Source organism: Ambystoma mexicanum, chromosome 3p (assembly GCF_040938575.1).
Source record: "Ambystoma mexicanum isolate Mex_15411 chromosome 3p, UKY_AmexF1_1, whole genome shotgun sequence".
NCBI lineage: Eukaryota > Metazoa > Chordata > Amphibia > Caudata > Ambystomatidae > Ambystoma > Ambystoma mexicanum.
Window position 1 is genome coordinate 883,122,196 of NC_090925.1, and position 24,668 is coordinate 883,146,863.

The 24,668-nt window shown below is 42.8% G+C and overlaps 1 protein-coding gene across 1 annotated transcript in view; it reads right to left on the bottom strand.

Moving 5' to 3' along the window:
* LOC138579638 (uncharacterized) overlaps positions 1 to 24,668 on the bottom strand; it is a 600,935-nt gene that overhangs the window by 45,214 nt on the left and 531,053 nt on the right. The window contains exon 8 of the mRNA XM_069649890.1: positions 2,790 to 2,859. Coding sequence (XP_069505991.1) covers positions 2,790 to 2,859 — 70 coding nt within the window. The remainder of the gene's footprint in view (positions 1 to 2,789; positions 2,860 to 24,668) is intronic.

A 24,668-nucleotide genomic window follows, 5' to 3' on the forward strand; every position in this document is an offset into this window, starting at 1 on the left:
GTCTGTTGATATGCCACTTGGCTTCCGTAGCTGTCCAAAGGCTGCTCACCTGCAAATCCTCACAGTGAGCGCCCCAACCCTTCAAGGCAGCATCCATGATCACTCGGGTCTGAGGCCATGGATGCCAGAAGGGTTCCCTTGCCATAATATTCCTGCACGCGTCCCACCAGCCGAGTCTGCAAGCTACCTGGCTGGACACCCTGAGAGGATCCAAGAGAGTCCCCAGATACTGAGACCACTCGTCCGGTAGGAGCCACTGAAGGGATCACATGCGCAGTCTGGCCTCTGGCAACGGGAAAATGCAGGTGGCCCAAAAGGTGGAGAAAAGAAGCTGCTGGTAAGGTGGCGTGGTTCTGGAACAACTGGACCATCTGCTGTATGCTGTCGGCTCTCTCCTCGGGAGGGAAGGCCTGCCCTGTCCGAGTGTCTAGGACTGCCTCGATGAACTAGAGCCTTTGGACCGTTGTCATGTGGGACTTCCGTTCAGGGAGAAGCCCAGCATGTGCAGTAGCAGACTGGTGTCTTCCAGGTGAAACAAAACCTGTCCTGCCGACTTCCCCCGGATCAGCCAGTCGTCCAAGTATGGGAATACGTGGACTCCAGATCACGTGTGTGAGCCGCGACTACAGCCATGAGCTTGGTGAAGAACCTTAGAGAGGAGGCCAACCCAAAGGCCAGGACATTGAACTGATAGTGCTTCTCCCCAATGATGAACTGCATGAATTTCCTGTGCTTCTGATATATGGGCACATGGAAATAGGCATCCTACTGGTCTATGGACACCAGCCAGTCCTGAAGCTCGAGAGCATGGAGAATTTCTCTTAACGTCACCATCCTAAATCTGTCTTTTCTCAAGCACTTGTTTAGAGCCCAGAGGTCCAGAGAACCTTTTTTGGGTACCAGGAAATACTGGCAATACCAGCCCGACCCTGCATGATCGGGTGGCACCTCTTCCATGCCACCCTTCGACAACAGGTCTACGTTCTTCCTGGAGTTCCTGTCTCAGTTGGATCGGTGATGATGCGGGAGTGGGGGGGGCATCTCTCCAGAGATTTTTTTTTAAAAGGGGCAGGCAACAACGCCACCAAATTAACTGCAGGGCCCAGGCTTTGGAGGCTATACCCTGACACTGGGACCAATGCCCTGGCAAAGGTCCAACCAGTACATCTGGGGATGGGAAAATCAAAGCAGCTTCGAGGGCGCAGCCGTACGAGCCGCAGTTGCTGTCTGCTGGCCCTTAGAAGCTCCTCTGCCCCTTCTGGGATGCGAGAAACCTCTGCCTCTCTTGCAGGGCTTGTGGGAGCTGTGCTTTCCTGCCCAAGGGCACACCGTGCCTATAACCTCTGCTTCTAGAGGCAAAGCTGAAGGCAGTTTTAGCCGGCTGCGCAGCCAGACCCAGCGACTTAGCAGCAAGTTTACACTCCAAAGATTCATCCACCTTCTGTCCGAAGAGCATCTCCCCATCAAAAGGCATGTCTATTAGGCGGTTTTGTACATTGTGGGAAAAGTTTTTAAATAGGCCTGCCTTCTCATAACTACTGCTGGCCTCATGAAGTGCCCAACACAGTCAGAAATATCCAGGCCAGTTTGCAAAGACTGCTTGGCAGTTTCCATCCCATCCTCCAGCAGCTGTATAAAATCGGTCCCACATAGGACCTTCTGGGACGTATTGTACTGCATGCTCGAAAGCCTTCCACAAACAGTAGGAGAATTTACCGAAACCGAAAGCTACGTTTGTGGCCTTGAGAGCAAAAACCTTTTTGGCCAAAGCACCATGCTTTTCCCTTCCCTGTCTGTAGGGAGATTTGATGTGGATACCGCAGGGCCTGGAGGATATGGTGACAGTCTGCATTACCATCCCTTCTGGGCGAAGGGTGTGTTGATGGGAATGAAGGTTTCCCCCCTTGCCGGCCTGTACTTTCCTGTGGCATTGGTATTCACCGGGGGGGGGGGCGTATTCCATGGATTTCGCCAGATGGAATTCAAGGGGTCAGCTATGGCCTGATTGAAGGGCATGTTGTGCTCAATAGCCGGGTACTCATCCAAGATATCCATAAGGTCATACCCTTGATGGGGAGTGGCGGACGACTTGAGCCCGAGGGTGTCAACCACCTTCTCCACTAATGCCTTAAACTTCACATTCGACTGAGTGTAGGGCTGTTTTTGTTGCATCTCAATTTCTGGAGATGTGCCCAAACCACTGGCATCTTGGAGGCCCTGAGCAAGCGCCAAATTATCTTGGTCCTCGAAACAGTAGACAATGGTCGCACAAAGATGGGATCGACCTCTTCATACTCCTTGGCCTGATTGGTGCTGAAACTCGACCAGATTGAGTCCAAAAAGCCTGTCTGCGATAGCGGTTGAAAGGCTCCGACCTCAATGTCGAGGGCTTATCCTTCGGCCCGTGACCCTGGCTGCCGAGGCAGAGGGGGTTAGCCGCTTGTAGCGCAGCCTTTGTGGCCGATGGAGTGGGCACCAGCGCGGATGGCTCTGATGGATGAGGTGTGCCATGGGAGAGGCCTCTTGAGGGCAATTTTCACACCTCTTGGGGCATCAGTCCACTACACCCCCCTGTCGAAAAGTTTCCAAACAGCAGAGTTGGATGATGGATATCTATCAAGACGAGGAATCTGCAGGAGAAATCCATTGAAAAGAAGGTTTGTTTTCTCACGCGAGAACACAGCAGCTGCTTGTGGAACTACTAAACCTAAGGCACAAGACACACAAACCCTCCATCTACACCACACCAACCTCCACTATTGAGGGTAATACCATCACCTATGCCTTACCCTTCGAGCATAATCCGGGTTTTCCTGTGGATAATATTTTCCAGATTTGTGCTGTAACCTTTTCACAGAGCTGTAGAGAGAAAACAGTTTTTTTTAAAAAGGCTATGAGCTTCTAAGAAGGCACATGTAAAAAGGTCCCAGAAGAAAGGAGTGAGGGACAAGGAAGAGGAAGGTGATGCAGTGGTGGGAGAAGATCTTAATGGAGAAAACAAACCACATGGGAAGGCAACACGAGGAAAAGGTGGGAGCATGAGACACTATGTTAATTTTGTAATGGGTGAGGGCGGGTGGATTAGGTTTCTGTAAGTTATATACCAATTTATACATCACATTAAAACATTACATACATCCATCCATTCATTCATTCATTCATTCATACCCATCACAATCGCAGTAGGATAGATCAAATTTTGGATCTATGGATCCGGTCGTTCTCATTGGATGGAACAGTTCATATACGCCTGCAATTGACATTCACCCATTTTGCATCCTTAGGCTCTTTGTATCGTCACTTGCAGCTCCTTTTACATGTATAGTTTTTCATAGCAATCCAAAAAGGGGGTTATGAACTTATTGCCAACAAGGTGTCCAATAAGCAGGTGTTTGAACGCATGTTGTTGCTGCATTAGTGGTCCATCCGAGGAAGGACGTTTGTGATTTGTGACAGGTAGATCATGAAGATCACTCAACAGGATGACATTTGGGTTATTCAAATCACCTAGCTGGTTGCTAAAGACTTATAGGTACAAACTCTCCTGGCAATAGTTAACATTGTAGCCTTGCGACTGCATGCTGTTTCTTTAAAACAATGCTGAAAACTATTTTTTTTCGCTAACATCACTGGATTCCCTGCAAGCTCCATGGAGAGGTTGGGTGAGAACACCCACTTACAGAATTATTCTCCTCCGTTATTTCAAGCAGAATTGAATAGTATGCAGGCAACGGTCACTGCTTTCTGTAGGTGACACAGCGAATGCATCTGTGGGATTCCAGGTTATCCTCCTGAGCAGAGGTTTGTTCAATTAAACCAGAGTAAGGTGGCAGTCTTGTGTAGCGCCATGTGTATCCAGCAGGTTTTGGACACCTGGTTACCCTTCTGCATCGAAGTGCATTTGGGGCTCATGTTGCTGATACACCTAGAGGAAGATGGGAAAGTTCACCAAAAAAGGTGGCGACAGACTGTCCCAATAAGTTCCCAAGAATGGTTTTGGGGGAGCTGGAGTACATACATGTAGGCCACTAGACCGTTTGAAGGGCAGTTAAGCAAGAGTTGCTGCAGCTCAGGACCAATCCTTGAGAAACTGAAAGGACACATAAGCCAGATAAACGAAAGTATGAGCAGATGAATTGTGGTCTAAATCCAAGAAGGGGTGAAGGGTGTTGGGTCTTGAGTTGTATAACCTTACTGCCGGAATAAATCGGAATAATGTTAGAATATTCACAATAAAGTTAGAACTAATATTCCAACAGAGGACTGGCAAGATTATTTTTCTTTCTTGTATACAGAGCAGCATGCCAATGTAAGCTTTGTCTATCAATCTCACATGTTTTAATACGCATTCTAGATTAGGATATGTAGGCAGTCCCTTAATAAGACATTAAATAGTGCCCTCATGTTTACTAATATTGAGGTTTTAAATGCAATAAACTCCATGATGGCAAAGAAGAAGCCAGGTCTGTAAAACATACCATCTGATGTATATGGTTGTTTATGCACTAATATATATGTTTTGATTATTTTTTGAACAGTATCTTTAGCTCAACTTCTTTTATAGAAAGTGGGGGGAGAACCCTCACACTCCCCACTCCGCTACTACCATACATATACACACACCAATATGTCCTAACCACAAATTAACATCTACATTTGCCGAAATATAGAGTAGAAACATTTGAGGAAAAAAAAGATTCCATCAATAAAAAATAATAAAAACCGCAGACCTACTTCATTTATATAAAGCCCCGGGTGAGGTCTTAACACAACTGCGGACTTCTTTTTAATGACCTGGTTCATTCAAATAGCTTCTCTGAAAAAGATTATCGGCCAATCACAATATTAGACAGCTCTTAATTGCTTTCTAAATGCATTGAGGAAAACTGTATATTGGATTTTAAATTATGAAATAATTTTGTGAAATATCTCCAGTTTTACAAAAACAGCTGGAACACATCTCACTTTACAAAGTGAGCTGTGTGCCAACTGGTTGTGCATACATGGACTTGGCCACCGCATAAGACACTGTAAAATAGACCATTTATGGAATATTTTGGCTAAGTTAGGATCATCCTTAACTATTTTGCAGATTTTAATCTCACTTCACAAAAGTAGAACCACTGTTCAGTAACTTCACCTTCAGAACTGTAACAATCCTTTCAGTATAGACCGCAAAGTCAGACAAGGTTATGTTTTGGCCCCAGTGCTATTTTTTTTTAACTTACTCGCAAATCATTTATATTCCCATATTCAATACTACGCGACAGGCTGACAATACCAAGATGCAGGACGAGAATATTCCAATCTTGGTATATGCCGACAAAAGTGTTTTGATGGCATGGACACCCAAACCCCAACTACTACTGGGCATTTGTCAATTGAAGCCAATATGCACTTTTAATTCAAATAAAAAAAATAAAGCTCTGGGTCTAGTAGAGTAAAACTGCTACTAGTCCCATACCTTTTGTTTATACTTAAGGATATCTGGGAATTAGATTTTCTCATAACCTTGGCCCCTTACGCTACATTGATAAACAAGCACTTGGAATGAATCAAGCCACTGGTGACATTTACTTTTGCCAGTAATTAAATCTGGCATACCCTATTGAACATATGATTCGGGCCCACACTGCAAAGGTTTGTTCAGCGTCTCTCTATGGTTCCAGTATATGATAGTGGGAGTACCTTGTAAAAATTGTAAAATGGGTTTTGCCAACGATTATTGGGCCTCCCTCTGTCGGCACAAATTCTTTCATGCCAGTCAATTGGGCGTTACGTTTCCTTGAGGACCATTTTCACTGTGCACCAAATGAACTCCGTTTTCTCGAATGGTGAGGTTCAATTATCAGAGAGAAAAATTACATTTAGAAAAGTGATCGGGCTCACAGCGTCCTTTGGCTCTACCTTGTCATGCATTTCTTTCAATCCATTAATGGCCAGCATTTAGAGCATGGATTTGTCTTTTTTAAACAATTAAATAAGAAGGATATTCTTAATATTAAAACTTCCTGAAAACTAGTGATGATCCTTAATTGAAGAAACTAACCAATATCCATCATGAAATCTTTGCAGTGCCTAATTCAAGACAAACCTATCTCACGTGGTCCTTTTCCCGGGCTCTCCTGCTTATAATGGAATTGAGTTTTAACAGTATGAAATTGAATACGGTGAAGGAACCTTGGAATGACCCCTGTGCCAACTATGGCTTTTGGCCTTTTTGTTCTAATGTTCTAGAAACAATTATGCATTTTGTTCTTTTTTTGTCCCAGGTACACATTTTTAAGGAATAGTACTGTAAAAACGGTTTGCTCCTTCTGAATTTTTCGGCAATGCAGACCTGCATTATTTTGTTGGGGGCAACATCGCCCAGTTGTACTTGGTCCCTTTTGCAGTTTATAAAAACAGCTTCAAAAGTCAGATTTGGGTTACATTCAACTTGTGAAATCTAGTCTGAGAACTGTATGCCTACTTGTTTTTGTATTACAGGACAGGATGACCATGTATGTATAATATACGTTAGTTTTATAAAATGCTGGCTAATCAATTCATTACTATTTGAATCAATTATTTACAGTAGTTTTAGTAGCTCTAACATTTGTTGCATATTTATGAATATGAACTGTTGTTACCGGATGTCTATTTTGTTTTAAGCTTCTTTCATGAAAATGATAACTTGTGGTGAATCTATATTCATTGATTTTATCCGAATAAAAAAGACTCATAGGTGCTCTTTGGGAGGGAGGACTGCAGGGGCATTCTTTGGTGGTGCTGTAAACACGGTTTTAACAGGCCAATCCCTGTTAACAAAAAATGAAGTGGAACTTGTGACACAACAGGGCTTAAACACCTTATAATGCTATGACACCACAAGCTACCCCCTCCTCCTACATTTCATAAGCAGCCTATAAACGCATATACAGTCACTTGAATAACTGTGTTAGAGATGCTTTCATATACGAAAATATAAAATGTAAAGTTTTCTTTTTATCAGACACACATCTAATAAAACAACTCACAAGACATACACATTTAAGATTCTAAAGTGCAAGTAGTGTGAATAGGCGGATAAGTGCCATATGCGCAAATACAGTACAGTTTGAAATGTTTTTCATTCTTGTTCGCACAGGATAACATAGGGAATTCGGGGGTTTTCTCAGTGACGTTCGATTTTGAATTTTTAGAATTCTTGAGTGAGGTATTCATGAGCCCACTGCGTTCTGGTCACTAGACCCACACTCTGTTTATAAACTCTCACTCTATTTTTATAATACAGAACACACGCATTTCTCTTGGGATTACTGGTTTCTGATATCCCGATGTCTTATTTCATTCATCACAAGATGCATTTAAAACAAGTGTCAAGACATAGCGTTTCGGGCCTTTTTCCTCGAGATCCGCCCATCCTTTGTGATTTCTGGTGGTTTCTCTTCTAGCTTTCATAAGGACAGAAAGTGATTGTCTATAGCCAAAGATCCAATCTATTCGCTAACCTATCTTTGTTAAATTAATTCTACAAAAAAACATACAAAAATAAAATAAGTTGGAGAACCCTACATGGCCTAAGTCTGCCAACATTAATATTCACAAGCTTTCCACTGGCCTTTTGTCGTATTCAGGAGAGAACTTTCTATTTCTTATCTCCGCGTATTTTGCAGTGTGGTCTGAAACAAGATCACTGTCTTGTTTCAATTGTGATTGTTACATCGTATTTCCTAACAAGAATTTTTATTTTTACTGACCTTAGTTTCTTCTATGAACAAAGATGGGTGATCTTCAAAAGGGACGGAGTGACCGTCACCTAAAAAGACATCATAACCAAAATCAATGGCCACCTTGTTGCTCGTTTCTGCACAGAAGCCAAATTGGCCGACGCGCACACTGATTCATTGTATGGCTAACAGATGCCATTCCCAATGATTATGACAATTGCCCATTTCTGTTGTATATTAACTATACACTTACCCGTGTTGTAGCTGTGTCTCCCTTTCAGAAGACCTAGCCCAGCTGCTATTAAACGTGATGGTGTCTGTTGATTGAAACGCAGTCGCGTTCCCGGAGCATTTTATAACACGCACCGTCTGGTCCAACACATCTCTCTTGTTTTAGGTGTTTATGGCTGACTCCATCTTTGAATGTACTGGTCTAGTTCTCAGTACTTGCCTCGTTCATTGACTGTGCCCCTCCCGGGGGGGGGGGGGCTTAGAACCGAATTGTTTCATTCTGCCACATTTGTACATAATTGTTGTAAATTGCTTTGCTGTTGTATGTTGAACTACTAACAATTTTCGTTTTTGTTCCAAAAATACGTGGTTTTAAATGTTCTCACTCCATTCATAGGTGACAATTACTTTACATTTCTTCACTCATACATGTTGAAGAATTTACCAGAAGATCTTATATATTTGTAGAAATACTGTTCTTTAAATTAATGGCAAGATCCATCACCTTGCTGTCGACACATAGGAGATATCCACCTCATTTGCCAGTTGCATGGGTTGTTTTTGAAAGCAACTTTGCTGTGTCTTTCTCTCTAGGCTGTTCGTGGTACTTGGAGGTGGCAGGTATGCAGACCTGCTGAAGGAGTTTTCCCACCGACGACCACAGACTTTAAAGCCTTCACTTGGCAATACTTGCTAAGTGCAGTGGCTTTGCCTTATCCTGGTTTGGGTGTTTTGCTGCCAGAAATCCAGTTCGGATTTCTTGGAGACTACAGCTAATTACATATGCTTAGCCCTCCACTTTGGGACTGTTTCTGGGCCATTTTACTGCTGTATCTCAGTTTACAGCCATGATCTTCCGCTTGGCTGCGAGTTCCTGTATAAGTGCAGGAGGTGCTGCAAGGTCATCACTGCACTGGATCTTCAGTTTGGGACATCGCTGTTGCTTTTTGTTGTTCGATCTACTGCTGGAAGTGTGTTTTGTTCCAGTTCTCCCTTCATCCTGGAGGTTTTGTGGAAATATTGATGAATAATTAGTGATGGCTATTCACGATCGCTATAGCATCTTACAATTTCTATTTGGGACATTTGCTAGGAAGTTACCCATGCCAATTGAGCGAGTTTAGCTGCCATGGGAGAATGCTTCTACTTTGGACACATTTCAGATCAGACCACACACCAGTCCCTGGAGACACTATTAAAATAGATCCACGAATCTGTACTGTATACATGTGAAACTTTGCTAAAGTCCCGTTCCATCTAGAGATTGCTCTCCAGACATCAAAGTTAAGGTCTTCCATACCGACCGCAATGCCCTGGAATTCTGAGAGATTCCGGGGAGAGCGGGCCAACTTTAAATCTGTGTAGAAATCATCCCAATAATATTACTACTTTAGGTATTTATTGAGTGCGGGCCTGGTTTCGAGAAGCCATGGAGCTCTTTACAGAGCTATACAACAATACAGATGCATATCAGTGTGCTTTTACAGAGCTATACAACAATACAGATGCATATCAGTGTGCTTTTACAGAGCTATACAACAATACAGATGCATATCAGTGTGCTTTTACAGAGCTATACAACAATACAGATGCATATCAGTGTGCTTTTACAGAGCTATACAACAATACAGATGCACATCAGTGTGCTTTTACAGAGCTATACAACAGCATAACAGAGCGCATCAGCAAATTCAAATATCAACAGAAATACCAGATCAGGAAATAAAGCTTGCTTTTCAAAAGGGGCATACCGTGATACCCTAGTCGGTTTAATTTCGATTTTCCCTTTTAACAGGAAGTGCACCCCCCAGATCAGAAAGCTTCAATACCTCTGAAGAGACTGATTTTTTTAGGACTAGATTTTAAAAAATCAACTTGTAGGGAAAATCAAAAAAATATGTAATTTGCTGTTTTTTTTCGGTCATATATTGTAACATGGGCTTTATTGGACGACTCAATGGCGATCTTCATTTTAGAGTGAAGTGCGTCCCACAAAGAAATGTATAAAATATTCAGTGAAAACTGTTAAAGGGACTACATGTTTACGTTGCTTTAATACACATCTGTGAAATTAAGTAAAAACGTTTTAAAGGGACGTTAAATGTATTTATAATCATGCATGTTAAATTACTAAATACAGTAAGCGTGTCACATTTTCGGTTTGCAAATCACTTTCTAAATAGCGTCAGTGTTTTAATGTTCTGCATATTTATTTGCAAAATGTACTACAGCATATTTTGTTTTAACCAACTGCAAAGTGTAATATTGCAAACGTGTTCCATTTATAGACAGAAATAAAATGTTCATAAAACTAGAGTACCATTTAAAAATAAAGAAAAATATGAATGTTGATTATGCTAAAATTATACCCAATATATTTCACAAACACTATTTTCTTTAACAGATACGTATAATACCCTAGACTGTTTGTAATTGTACTCCCGAAAAAGATTGTACAAAGTGCAAATGGTTATTTTAGCATGCTGCAAGGTCTTCTGATTAATACATTAAAAAAAACAGTTCCGATTGCATATAACTTGTACTTCATAATGTACAACAAGAACAGACCACACATGAAACCAACACGATCATGAAGCCACCACATAAGCACTAATGGAGTTTAACCAACAACCACACACAGAATACTCATCCGTAATCAAGAACAATTAAATAGAATGTTTACAGATCATGACCAATTATTTTTCTTTTTAAAATACAACTCAAACTTGCACTCGTGGGTAATGCCCCCAACCATGACCCAAACACTAATGCAGCAACAAGCAATCACTAGTTGCATATTCTGCGAGTTGCTAGTAGCACTTTGCTTTTTTAAACTGCCACCTACCGTCTGCGTGCGTGCGGATGGCAGCTGAGCTGCTCCTACAAACAAAAGACAAGCCCCGTGCACTGCGAGTCTTCCACGTTCACTTGGAGGCGAGGCGCAGAGAAGTGGAAGACTGGAGAGGGCAGAAAAAGTAAGCGCAGGCAGTCGGGAAGGGGACGGATCATTTAATAGGAGTGAGTGGTGTGGAATGGGGGAGGGCACTGGCATATCTCAGGGTGGTCGAAAACTGGTGGAAAGATGGCAGGGCGGGTGCAATCATGTGTCCGTTTGTTCAGAACGCAGGTTTGCACTGGGAGTCTCAGCCTGCGATCAGAGAAACCTTATCGCTTCCATTTTCAACCCAGCTAAATTTCTACATAAAAAAAATAAACGCCCTAACAATTCCCCACTTATCCTCAAAACAGATACAAGATTTGATCAAGATTCCATCTCATTTTCCCCTAATCATAAGCATATGATGTATTCACAATCCTCTCTTTGCAACTCCCATTATTTTAGTTGGAAATAATTTGAAAACATATTTCCAATGGTCAATGATTCATTCAACTCAAGTCATTCGCGAACATGATTGCGGACGTCATGACGCAACAAGTCCCATCTAGTGTAACTGCAATGTAAAATGTATATTCATTTTCTTACACTATTCCATTCATCTAATTTAAAAAAAAGTGCATTTATGCCTTAAAATGTGTTTTATATAAACATTCCTAAACACAAACTTAATGTTCCATAGATATACTTGTATACCAGCAGTTGCCCATGGGAAACTAAAATGAACTCCAGGTAGCCTTTTGTATCAAGGAAACTAGGCTTAAAAGCAGCAGCAAAACTCGCACTTCCTAACAATCGCTAAAACTCTTCCATTTCCTAAAGTATATAGCCAATGTCAGTTATTCGATCCCTCTCTCTCTGCAGACAGCACACATCACGATGACCCCACCGAGTTATTCTAGTCATTCTTACAGAGCTTCTCCACCTCTCCTAAAGCCATTTAAAAAACCTTGTCACAGCTGAAATCCTGTTCTGTGCTGGCTCAAGCAACAATCATTGCGATATTGCAACTGCAGCATAATAAAATATTATACAAGAATAAAGACATTAATTGCTCATTACAGATCAGCAGTAATTTCACAACTAGTATGCAATAAAACATGTATAGGCTTTTCTGCAGGTATTGTACTAAATGCACTAGCATTTTTCAATTCCCTAAATCCATTTATTATTTCAAGCTTAAAGGGTTCCATGTAACAATGTCCCAACAAAAATGCCCCTGACAAAAGTCAGTTTTTTGCAGACATTACATTGAACATGCAGGGAACACACATCGCAACCAGTTTTTTTTTTTTTTTTTTTTGGGAACAGGGGACATCTCTGCAACCCTTCCCCATACATGTCACCATATATAATGTCGCCAATGGCTTTTCCCGGGAAAAATATGTATGGGGACATTATTACCCAATACCACTTAAATTCATAGTTGTATAGAAATCACAGTTTATCATTTGGAAAGTAGTAGTAAATGCTTTATTTCAGCTTGCGCCATTTACAAAATATACCATACAAACATACACTAATTAGTCACATTAAAACAAGTGATGTTACAATTGTTATCTTAAAATGTGTGAAAACACCCTAAAAAGTCCAGCAAGTAAAACTTATTTTCCTTTCCAAACGTTTAAACGAAGCAGAGACATTGATTTCGAAAAGATTTCTCATGAATAAAATAAAAAACATACAAATGCTAGTTTATTGTACATTTTTACATGTAATCTATGGTATTGTTTGAACATAATGCACAGTCAAAATTCCTTTTAAACATACCTGCAGGTTGTAAATCCTGAAACCGTAAATCTATGTTTGGTAAAGCAGCTTGTAATGCAGCAGCCTCAATTTAACAGCTCAAACACATACCTGAACTGCTAAGGTGCCCTGAGAAGGTTAGTTTGAGAGTTTGTGCAACTGATTAGTAGAGCTTGGCAGCAGCTAGAATGCAGATCATCAATGAGTTCGAGATATACAAGTAGAAAACGGAGGAATCCTGTGTGTCCCTCATCCAATGTAAGCGGACGTATCACACGTGCCATCTGTGGGCATCACTGGTCAGGCTCTAGCGTGGCTGACTTCTTTCCTCTCTGACCGACCCTCCCAGGTCCAACTTGGGTCCTTCCTCTCCGCTATCTTTTTCTCTACCTGTGGTGTTCCCCAGGGGTCTAACATCTCTCCCTGGCTGTTCAACCAATACCTGGCACTCCTGAACCACCGCATCGCCGCTCTCTGCCCCAACTTTCAGTGCTATGCGGATGACACCCAGCTCATTTGCAGGCTACTTTCGGCCTCCTTCTCTCCTTCCCTCATCTCTGACTGTTATCCAGGAGTGGTGTGCCGCCAATGACCTCTGCCTTAATGCATGTAAGACTGATTCTCCTCATCGGTACACCCGCTCCCTCCTTTCCTGTAGCTCTCTGGCCAGCCTCTCTTTCCCCTCTTCCTGCTCCCACCTGCAAGGCTAAAAACCCAGGGGTCATCTTCGATTCCACACTCTCCTTCTTCCCTCACATCTCTGACGTCTCTAAGAAGTTACACTCCCAGCTGCACCTTCTCCAAGGTATTCTTCCTTTCCTCTCATTCCCCAGAAGCTCTGTCTCCAGAGCTCTGGTTCTCTCTAGGCTGGACTATTGCAGCAGCATCTTTCTAAATCTACCTGCTTCTACTCTCCGCCCGCTGCAACTTATCCAGAGCAGGACTGTGAGACTTGTCCTTGGCCTCAAGCCTAGGGATCGTATCTCTCCAGGACTGAAATCTCTGCACTGGCTCCCAGTGGCTGTAAGGATTAAGTTCAAAACCCTCTGCATCGTCCACAAGGCCTCCTGGGGCCTAAATACCTTCAACTCTCTCCCTAAATATCTTCCTTCTAAAGCTCTTCGCTCATCCACCTCCAACTCCCTCAGGCTCAGTCGCTTCTCCAAGCAACGAGTCGGTGGTAGACCTCTTTCTTCGGCTGGTGCCTCCCTCTGGAACAGCCTCCCTGCCTCCCTTAAACTTGAGGAGAACCATCTCCGGAAGCACCTGAAAACCTTTCTCTTTGCTTCTGCTGCTTCTCCTCCTCCTCCTTCTACTTCTACTTCTCTCCTCTGCTGACCTCCTGGCTGTAACAGGAACTGCACTGGCTAACTGGACACCCTCTGATCTCAGGCCCAGGTCCATCCATTGCCAGCGTCACACACCTGCACTACCCACCTGGCAACCCCCGCACTTGCTTCTGTATCCCTTCAGTCCCCCTTCCAGCCCTTTGACAGCTGATGTCTGCATTTACCCATGCACTAGCCACTTGCTGGCCGTTACTTTACTTATTGTTATTATCTATTCCCATGTACTGCACTGTCCCTGCCCCCTTCCTACGCACTTGCGCGATCTGAATAACACCTGGCCTAGTAGGATCGGTGTCCGTCCTCTCTTTGTTCCCCACCCTTGCCTTGTTGCGCCTTGAAACACTTGTGTATAGGCGCGTTATAAATGCCATATCATATCATCCATGCACTCTACCATGCTTTTGTCACACCATTTAGGGTAAGAGGACAGTCAATGCTTGCAGACACAATTCTGCCCAGAGACAACAGGAGTGCCAACTACATGCTCTTTTTCTGCTGAGGGTGTTGGCATTAGAAACAAAATATCAAGTGATACATTGCTTATATTATTGAGCAGAATAAGACTACAATTGTCCTTAAATGACTTTTGTCTTATTCATTAGGTGGTGTTATAGTGCGTAGTTTATTTCATGAAGGGAATCAGGTGTTAGCAATGCATCATCACATGCATTTGGAAAGTAATAGCTTTTATAGGATACTGAACATCTTTAAATTTAGCATGAAAAGATGCACAACTCAGATGCTTCTTTCTACAAACTATCGTTTTCTTTTCTAAATTCCAAAAGAAAATGTGTTAAAAAATAAAAATCAAATATGCTTCACAGATGGAAGAATCCAGGTGTAATGTCAAAGAAACTGCTGAATTTAGTCTTATAAAAAATAAACCCTCCACACAAAATCATCATCATGTTCTTTTAATCAGTGCCAGCAAGTAAGAAGCTTAGATCTTCAAAATGCACAACCTACAGTGATGGTAAGTGTGGTGTGGGAGGGAAGTACAGCCATTACTGTGCTCCAGAACACAGCCACTCATACTACTACTGTGAACTGTGCTAACATAGCTTCTGTGTTAAATGATGTAACCCTCCGAGGTCAGCCATTATGATCAGCCATTTTCCTGAATTGTGGAAGGAAATGTGTTGCACTTAAATGTCTATTAAGGGGCAGATGCCATGCTGGATTTAACAGCAAATGAAATGCGTTGCACCCAGATGTATTTTGGGGGCAGGGAATGTATTACAATTAGACATATTTAGATGTATTGGTGAAGATTAGCCATGCCCCACATTTAGATAGATTTGTGAAGTTTAGCCTTGCATCACATTTAGATAAGACGTGTGAAGATTAGCCTACAATCCACCAGAAGTTAGGGACATGTGCAGATGTAAACTCAATTTGTGCAGGAATGAAATAACCATATAACAGGCCTGGCCAGTCTAAGCTCCCAGAACCTGTAAACTCCCCATCAACACGAAACTCACCCTTTCGCTCCTACATTTTTAAGAACAATCTCAAGATGCTCCTCTTCAAGAAATGGCTACTTCCTAACACCCATGTCTCCCTAACATATACACAAGCACCCCCCACTCCCCACCCCCTTGGGACTCGGCGATCTGGACCCACCACCTCCTGTTTTCTCCGCAGTTGCTTTTTGATCCCTTGATGCAACTGCCTACCCCCTTCCACGTTCGCTCCTTCTCTTTTGTATGTCTGCGTGTGTACGTTTTCCCATGACTTTTAAAGTGCTCTGTTCCTTCCGGAAGCTAGGTGCACGCTCAATAAATGTCATAACAAGGATCTCAGCCTAATCACAAGCCTGCTTTCCTTAACACTAAGTTAGGTGGAAACCAGGATAGCTGAGCATCGGACTCTGGGTCAATAAAGCCAGGGGTTCCAGGGAGGATTCCAAGATCTTCCTTCAAGGCATCCACTCTGTTTTATATTATTATACCACTCAACCTGGGTTGCCTGGCTTCCTAAGTTTGGAATTCGGCTTGTGACTTCCTCACAGTCCGGAATGCAAAAACACTAGTTTGCATGGTATACAATTTTGCCTAGACAGTGAACAAAACCACCTAGCCTATATATGTCAGTGAACACAATCAAGTGAAATTCAATGAAAAAAACTTTGTTTAAAAGCGACGTTATGCACATCACACTCCCACTAGAACCTGAACCTATCCTCTTAGGCGCCCCGATTCCGGGGAATTACCCGCGCACGGGCCCCAAAGCTAGACTCTTATCGCACTGCTTGCTGGCGGGCAGAATAGTGGTGGCCCGTACATGGAAGTCGGTGGAGGGCCCGCTCCTGCCCTTGTGGTGGATGAAACTGTGGGATGTACTCATTGTGGAGAAGGTGACTGCGGCCAGGGCAGGCTTTCTCCATCGCTTCCAGAACATTTGGAACCCGATCCTCGAATTTGATCGTGACTTTCCAGCCTTAACATATAAACCCCAACTGGCCAGGAGGGTCTTGGAGAGCTGGCCCGCCCCGCAGGAGCGAGAACAAGAGGAGGGAGACTGATCTACTAAATGAACTCTAAGAGGGGAAGGGGAAGCAATACTCTTGTGTGTTAATGCATTCTAAATATCGATTACAAAAGTATGTAATGTTTCCTGCCTAGTTCAAAAATAAACATTTTTAAAAAAAGTGGCGTTATGGTTACAAGTTAAACCGAAAACCCCCTGAAATTCGCCAGTTATGGTAAGCTAAGCAACCATACCTCGCACCACCACTGTGCACTGCTAAAACTAACACCCCGGAAATCAAAGATGACATTACAAATCACTGGTGACATCACATGTCTAGCCCCTTCTTTTTTGTTCACTGCCATATCTAGACCAGGTGGTTTTATTTACTCACAGTCGGAAACTTTATTCAAAAGGTATTACATTTATAGATGTTGCTATTTTCACATGTTCTTACACTACTTTCCTTAGAATTTAATCGCATCTTATGATGTACATATATAGGGGAAGAAACAGGCCCGAAAAACAGCAATCCATTTTGTACGTGAATACAATCATGTAGATTATACACAGTTGCTAATGATACTGTGTCTTGTTGCATACTTTACTCTCCATATATAAGCCCCATATTTGTATGCATTGTAGTCTATTTATATTTTGTGTATTAGTAGTAATATGTAGTAAGTGATACATTATTAGCTACTTAGTGCATGTTTCACTGTACAGAAAAAAGTCTCATACAGAAGCATTCACCATTTTATTATATAGCTTTAGAAAATTACAAATATTGCACCTCTATGGTGTATGCTGCAGCCAATACCTACATTTCTGTATGAGTAGGTTCCTGTACTAGAAAGAACACTGCAATGGAATTTTCTCTAGAACACTACATTGCTTAATGAAGTATGTCGTTTATTACACATCTCCCTATAATCCCGGATACTTTTTTGCCAACATTACATTCAAACACCCTTGTATGAAAAGTAAATGCACATGCAATGTCATCAGTGATGTCATTAATGATATTTGTGATGTCATCTTTCATGTCCTGGCTGTTAGTCTTAGCAGTGCACGGTGGTGGCGTGAGTTATGGTTGCTTAGCTTACCATAACTGGCGAATTTCAGGGGTTTTTCGATTTTACTTGTAACAATAACGTCCTTTTAACAATGTTTGTTACTGAATTTCATAGGTTTTAGTAGCGCAACTTAACCATAACATCCCCTTAAAGTTTTTTCATTGAATTTTATAGGTTTGCATTAGTCCAATTTAACCATAACGTCCCTTTAACAAAGTTTTTACAGTGAATTTCATGAGTTTTTAACAGTGCATGCTATTTTCCTACAACTTAATGATATCATACTTACCCAATAGAACAATATTTGTGCCCAATTTACAAAGTGTCACCTTAAAACTCTGCCATTTCCCACCTTCTAGAATAATATTTAAGACTTCTATACACGTTTTGCAACGATTTCAACTAGTTTTGCATCCGTAGGCGTATACAAACATCTGACTTCATTGCAGACCTTCCGGACAGTGCCAGATGACCATACGCTGGCACGCGGCATGATGACGTGTCCGAGAACCCATCCGCACTTCACGATACGATCCAAGCTTCGCGGATAGTTCGGAACTGCATTTTCTACTGATCTAGGAACTTTCAACTTCTAAATTTCCTTTGCACAGCTCCAACACCAATCCTACTCATCATCCATTAACAATCTAGTACACAGTACATACGTTTAGCAAAACTGCTATTTATCTTAAAATGGCATCAGCTGTTTCCATGCCTCCTCCCAAAGAGCCACCACCGCTGCTGTAATCATGGAGCATGAGAAACACTGCCCCCTACCTTTGAAATAACACATGCGCAACATTTCCCCCTGTCCATCTGCTCCTCCATATTAGTGTTTAGTGCCTCTTCCCTCTTTTCCCTCCCCACCTTTCGTTCTTAGCTCTCCTGTAAAAAAAAATAATTCCAAAAACAAAAGAAATGTTCCGTTAGGAACCACGGTTCACAGTTAAAAAAATAGAACTAAAAAAACGTAGAGACTCCATTAACTTTACATTTCACAGTAAAGTACATAGACTCCATAAGGTTTACCAACATTTCCATTTGCATTTTGTGTTATGCTAATGTGAATACTGTGGCGTTCATCCCCAGTTCCAGGGACTGGAAATGTGGATTCCGGCCCAGCAGCCCAACCGAAGCGAGGATGGATAACAAGGTCTCCGGACCACTATCCCCCAATTCCAACATCTGTAATGAGGGATGAAGGCCATTAACACCCTAGGCTACCAAAGCGGGAACCCAGGGTGCCAAAAAAGGATTTTCCTTAGGAAGGAAAATCCTTTTCCAAGATGGCCACCATGGAAAAGGAAGGAGGGGTTCCATACAGGGCCCCTCTTCGCTTTCCATGGCAGCCTGCAGAAGAAGAGAAAACCCTATGACCTAGAAAACTATGAGCACATTTTTCTTCCCTTTCAAGCCTATCCCAATTTCGAACAACTTTACCACAAAGCCGTTCCCCAGGTGGACATGGCCACTTAAACCCCATGTGTTGTCCCTCATGGTCATGGCCAGCAGCCAGATTGACCAGATCATAACCTTATTCCATGACCGGGACAATCCTGCCCCTGCCCATGGCTACCGTCTATACCTCAGTCACCAAAAAGGTATATCTCTATTTTTTGTACCTACATTAGGACACTTGTTCAAAAATAAAACATGGGCACATTTGCAAAACCGTGTTTTCAGATCCTTGCCAATGCTCCTTCCACAAGTTTGCTGGAAATGCACACATGTTTTATTTTTTCAAAAGTATCAAATGTATGCACACCCAATAGTCATATAATCTAGCCCCCACTTGACAAAATCCATATAGACTTTATGAAAACATGTATATCTAGATATAAAATCTTTTTGCGCACTTGAGTCGATTTGTCAAATTGCACCACAATTATGAAACTTAATATTTTGGGACCCCCCTCTAATTTTTCCCCCTCTTGACAACATCCCACCAAACATTGCAAAAACGTGTATATCTAGATCCATAATGGTATTGCACACCTTTGTGTAGATTTTTTAAATGGTACCCAATTTATAAGCCTTTCAAATAATTTGGGACCCCCTTTAATTTTGCCCCCTCTTGACAGAATCCCACCAAACTATGCAAAAACATGTATATCTAGATCTATAATCTATTTACAAACCTTTGTGTAGATTAGTCAAATGGCACCACATTCCATCTGCTGAACTCCTATCCTTTAAGCTTCCCATCTCCCCCAACCAAACTATTACAGCACATCTCATATATAGGCTCCCTGGCCCCATCACCTAATTTATTGATTATTTATCCTCCATTCTTGCCTCTAGCACCAAGCCCAACTCGCAAATCCTCCTACTTGGTGACTTTAATTTAGGCTACCAAGATGCAAATGATCCCAAAGCGACTGACCTCCTAAACACTCTGACTGACTTTGGACTCACCCAACACAAAGAGCCCACTCATATCAAAGGTTGCACGCTCGATTGGGTTGCTGACCTCAACTGCAAGCTTAACTTGATCTCCGTGAACCCTTGCCTGTGGTCATACCACTACAAAATAACCTTTGCTATCAATTCCAGCCCTCAAATTTGCAAACCTAATCTAGCCCTTGCCATTCAAACCCGCAATAAGAAGGATATCTCGACTGAGAAACTCCTGCCTATTATCCTCCCTCTACTAAACACCTCGTCGACCACCAGCTCAGACCCTACAGTCTTAGTGGATATTTATAACCAGGCCATGCTCAAAGCCCTCGATACTATTGCACCGCTCAAATTGCGTAAACAGAAACCTTGTTCTCATTTGACCTCCTGGTTCACTCCCCATCTCAGAGACTTAGGCAAAGAAAAAAGAAAAGCAGAGTCCCTTTGGAAAAATATACCTTCCACTGTCAACAAAAATAACCTAACCATGGCTACCGCCACCTACAAAGCTGCTATTCTTGCAGCCAAAAAAGATGTCTACAACAAACGCCTTATGCAGGCTCAATCAAACACGAAGGAACTCTTTAAGATCCTCAAGGAACTAGAGTCCCCTGTTGCCCCCTTGGTGACTTGCTCCCCTGACGCTGCCTGGTGCTCGAATATTCAAGAGACACTGTTAGATAAAACTGCCTTATTGCAAGCGAAAATTAATGCTAAAAAGAACATCCTAACCGATCTTACCTTGAACTTACCTCCACCTGACCCCCCCCCCAGTCCCCACACACCCTCTAAAACCTTTCAGCTTCTCCCTGCTATCCATTGAGGAAGTTGAAAATATTATCAAAAAGCTTAAACCCTCAAAATGTCAAGGCGACTCCTGTCTGGCACCCATCATCAAGGAAGCTGCGCATGACCTTGCACCATTTATCACTACTTTTATAAATGCCTCCTTTAGATCGGTATTGTCCCAGTCAACCTCAAGGATGCTTGGGTTATCCCATTAATCAAAAAACCTTCCCTTTACCCAAGCAACCCCACCAATTATAGGCCTATCACTACGGTACCATACCTACTAAAAATGTTGCACCGCGCCGCATACTTGCAAATACAGGACTATCTTGAATCAAACTAATTACTTGGTCTTCGTCAATCTGGCTTCCGTCCTAGACATGGCACAAAATTGCCCAGATTGACTTAAAAACGCAAATTGACGACCTAAATGATAAGGGCAAGTTGGCACTCCCCCTCTTGCTCGATCTGTCAGAAGCATTCAACTTGGTCGATCATAAAATTCTTTGCCACCATCTCAAAATTGCTGCGCACTTCTCTGACTCCGCATCGTCTTGGATCAGTTCCTTTTTAGCAAATTGAACCAGGAGGGTCTTTTCTCCTCTAGCCTCAGCAGAACCTGCACCTGTCCCCTGTGGAGTCCCCCAAGGATCTTGCGCCCCCCCCCCCCAACACTATACAAAGTGTTTACCAAGCCCCTCTGACATACTCGACTATCTGGGTGTCTCATGCACCAACTATGCTGATGACACCCAGATACTCATCCCTATCTCTGGTGACATTGCTCTTGACGCAAAGGCACTTAATGATGTCTACCAGGCTTGGATGGCTCATCACGGGCTCTCCCTCAATGATGAGAAAATGGAGCTACTCATCCTAGGAACGCACTCCAAATTGGCCAAACTTGACCCAGCATACAAATCATTCACTATAGATGGCAACATAATCAAAGTGTCGAACGCAGCTAAAACTCTAGGCATTTATCTCGACGCAACTATCACTAACCAGACAAACCAATGCCGTAGCGTCCGCTTAGGCCTATACTTGTAAGCTTATCACAGCATGCAGACCCTTCCTGAACCCTGAGAACTGCATCATTTTAGCTAGAACACTAATCATGGCAGAATTAGACTATTGTAATGCCCTCTACCTAGGGACTAGCCAAAAAAACATTAAAAAGCTACAAGTGACACAAAACAATGCCATCAGGGTAGCCCTCAACATCCCTAGAAGATCGCACATTTCTGACATCAGACGTAACCTTCACTGGCTCCCTGTCGCGCAGCGAATATCGCTCAAAACCTGAGCCTTAACTCACAATGCTCAGAATAACCTGCACCAGCTTATCTGACCAGTCGGTTCTCACAGCGTGTTGCGCACAGAACGCTGAGATCAGCCTATATCAACCGACTCTCTATACCCAGATTCAAGCTACAGTCTGCTGGGGGATCTAGCTTCCCAGTCCTTGCAGCTAAACTTTGGAACACCACCCCCTTCACACTCAGACTATGACCCCCCTCTAATTTTGCCCCCTCTTTACAAAATACCACCAAACTTTGCAAAGGCATGTATACCTAGATCTTATATCAGTTCCCCAACTTAAGTGTAGATTCGTCAAATGGCACCTCATTTATGAGGCTTTATATTATTTTGCAACCCCCCCCTCTAATTTTGCTAATCTCTTGACAGAATCCCACCAAACTGTGCAGACTCATTTGGAATCAGGTCAAGAATAGGAGTGCAGTTTAATTAAGTGGCGCCAAAGTTATAAGCCATCCAGGAACTGCTTTTCACCAACCCTGTAATGCAGAGGTGTACGCGAACGTCACAGGACTGTTTGCGAACATCAGAATTGTTTGCAGACTTTCGCGTTGAAAAACCCCCATTTTTTTGCTTCTTGCAGCCATAGCCCAACCTCATCACCCCTCTACTCTCCACAGATTATTTGATAAGTTTGACAAGTGCAATGTGTTTTTTAATATGTCCGCGAATCCAAGATGGCAGGCGCATCGAGAAAATGTGACGTATCTCACGCTTTTCACCATCCAATCAGTGGGCATGTCTGACGTCTGCGGACACCACGTTGCCCTTTAAGCCAATCGGAGTCCTGTCTGCAGAGTGGACATAGATATCACTAGTTTTTTTGCCTTAAGTTTTGGTCGTCTATAAAAAAGAAACTACTGGACGATTTACACCAAATTAACAAAAGCACGCTTTCGGGACCAATGCGCCGATCCTGCCGCAAATTTGGTGAAAATCCATCCAGCGGTTTGGGCTGTAGGCGTGAGCAAAGTTTTTCCCATTATGTCTATGGGAAAGAAAGACATTTTGGGACTCCCCCTATAACTTTGCCCCCCCCCCCCTTGACCAAACAAAAGAATTCAGAGTGGGCCATACACTTTTTGCAAAGTTTGGTGAGGATTCGTCCAGGGGAAGTGAAGTTCTAAGCGGCCCAAAAAGTGCTCTTCCTAAGGGTTTAGCAACTTAACCATAACTTCATGGCCGCTATATATATATATATATATATATATATATATATATATATATATATATATATATATATATATATATCTCTAACAAAAAATGTTAAAGGGACGTTATGGTTAAGTTGCACTAGCAAAAACCTATGCAATTCAATGGAAACACATTACAGGGACGTTACGGTTACAGGTAAAACCGCAAAACCCCCGAAATTCACCAGTTCTGGTAAGCTAAGCAACCATAACTCGAGCTACTAAAGTGCACTGCAAGGACTAACACCCATGACATCAAAGATGACATCACAAATGTCATTGATGACATGACTGATGACATCACGTGTGGCTCCCTCTTTTTTTGTTCAGTGTAATATGTACACCGGGTGCTTTACTTCACAGGGAGTGAGGAACTAAAAATTGAAAAGGTACTATATTTGTGGACCTTCCCCTTCTCATATAGTTTTACACTACTTTCCTTAAGGTTCAGGAACATGATATGATGCATATACATGGGGGGAAGAAGTAAGCACTTGTAGGCATGAAGCTCATCAGTTATGGTTTCAACAGTTTCTGATAGTAGTGCTGTGTTGCTAGCTGTACTGTCCTTTTAGATGTCCTTGTAGATGCACATATTTGTATGCGTTGTGGTCTCTTTATATTTTGTGTATATTAGTACTATATTAGCACCATTATGTAGTAATTATAAGTTACTCACCGTAGTGACTAATGTACTCTTAGTCCATAGTCCCCTTTCCTCCATACTGCATGGGTGTCCCTTCCAAGGGATGGGAGACAGAACCTTTTTCACCAGAAAAAACCTTCTTCCCCCTTTAAATTTAGAGGTGCACTGGGGTGCGGCCCAGGGTGCATGCGCTGCCCTGACTCAGCCATCCGGCACCACACCGCAGTCCCCATTGCTGCGTCGATAAAAGATTTAACATTGCCTAATGACACCAGTATCATTAGGGGGGAGGTTGGTGGGACGTATGGAGGAAACGGGACTATGGACTAAGAGTAAGTCATTACGGTGAGTAACTTATAATTACTCTTACGTCCTGTCCCCTTTCCTCCATACTGCATGGGCGATTACAACAGAATGTAGCCCCAGGGTGGAGAGGAGACCCTCCTTAAGCCAGTAGGTTCCTGAGAACCGCCTGTCCGAAAGCCACGTCAGATCTAGAGCCGGCATCCAAACAGTAATGCTTGCAGAAAGCCGAGGGAGTGGCCCAAGTGGCCGCCTTGCTTATGACTAACCAAGGGACTAGATGGCCATTGGAATGCGATGGCCATTGCCTTGGCCCTGACTGTGTGGGCATGTATGTTGGTCGGCAGCAGCTTGTACTGGCCCTCGTATGCTTCTTTGATGGCCGAGACCATCCAGCGGGATATGAGGGCCTGATAGCCTGGTCTTGAGCTTCAGAAGGTGACAAACAGGCTCTCCGATTTGCGGAAGCCCTTGGTCCTGTCCAAGTAGAACTTCAGGGCCCGCCTGACATCCAGGCAGTACAGCACTCTCTGTGCTT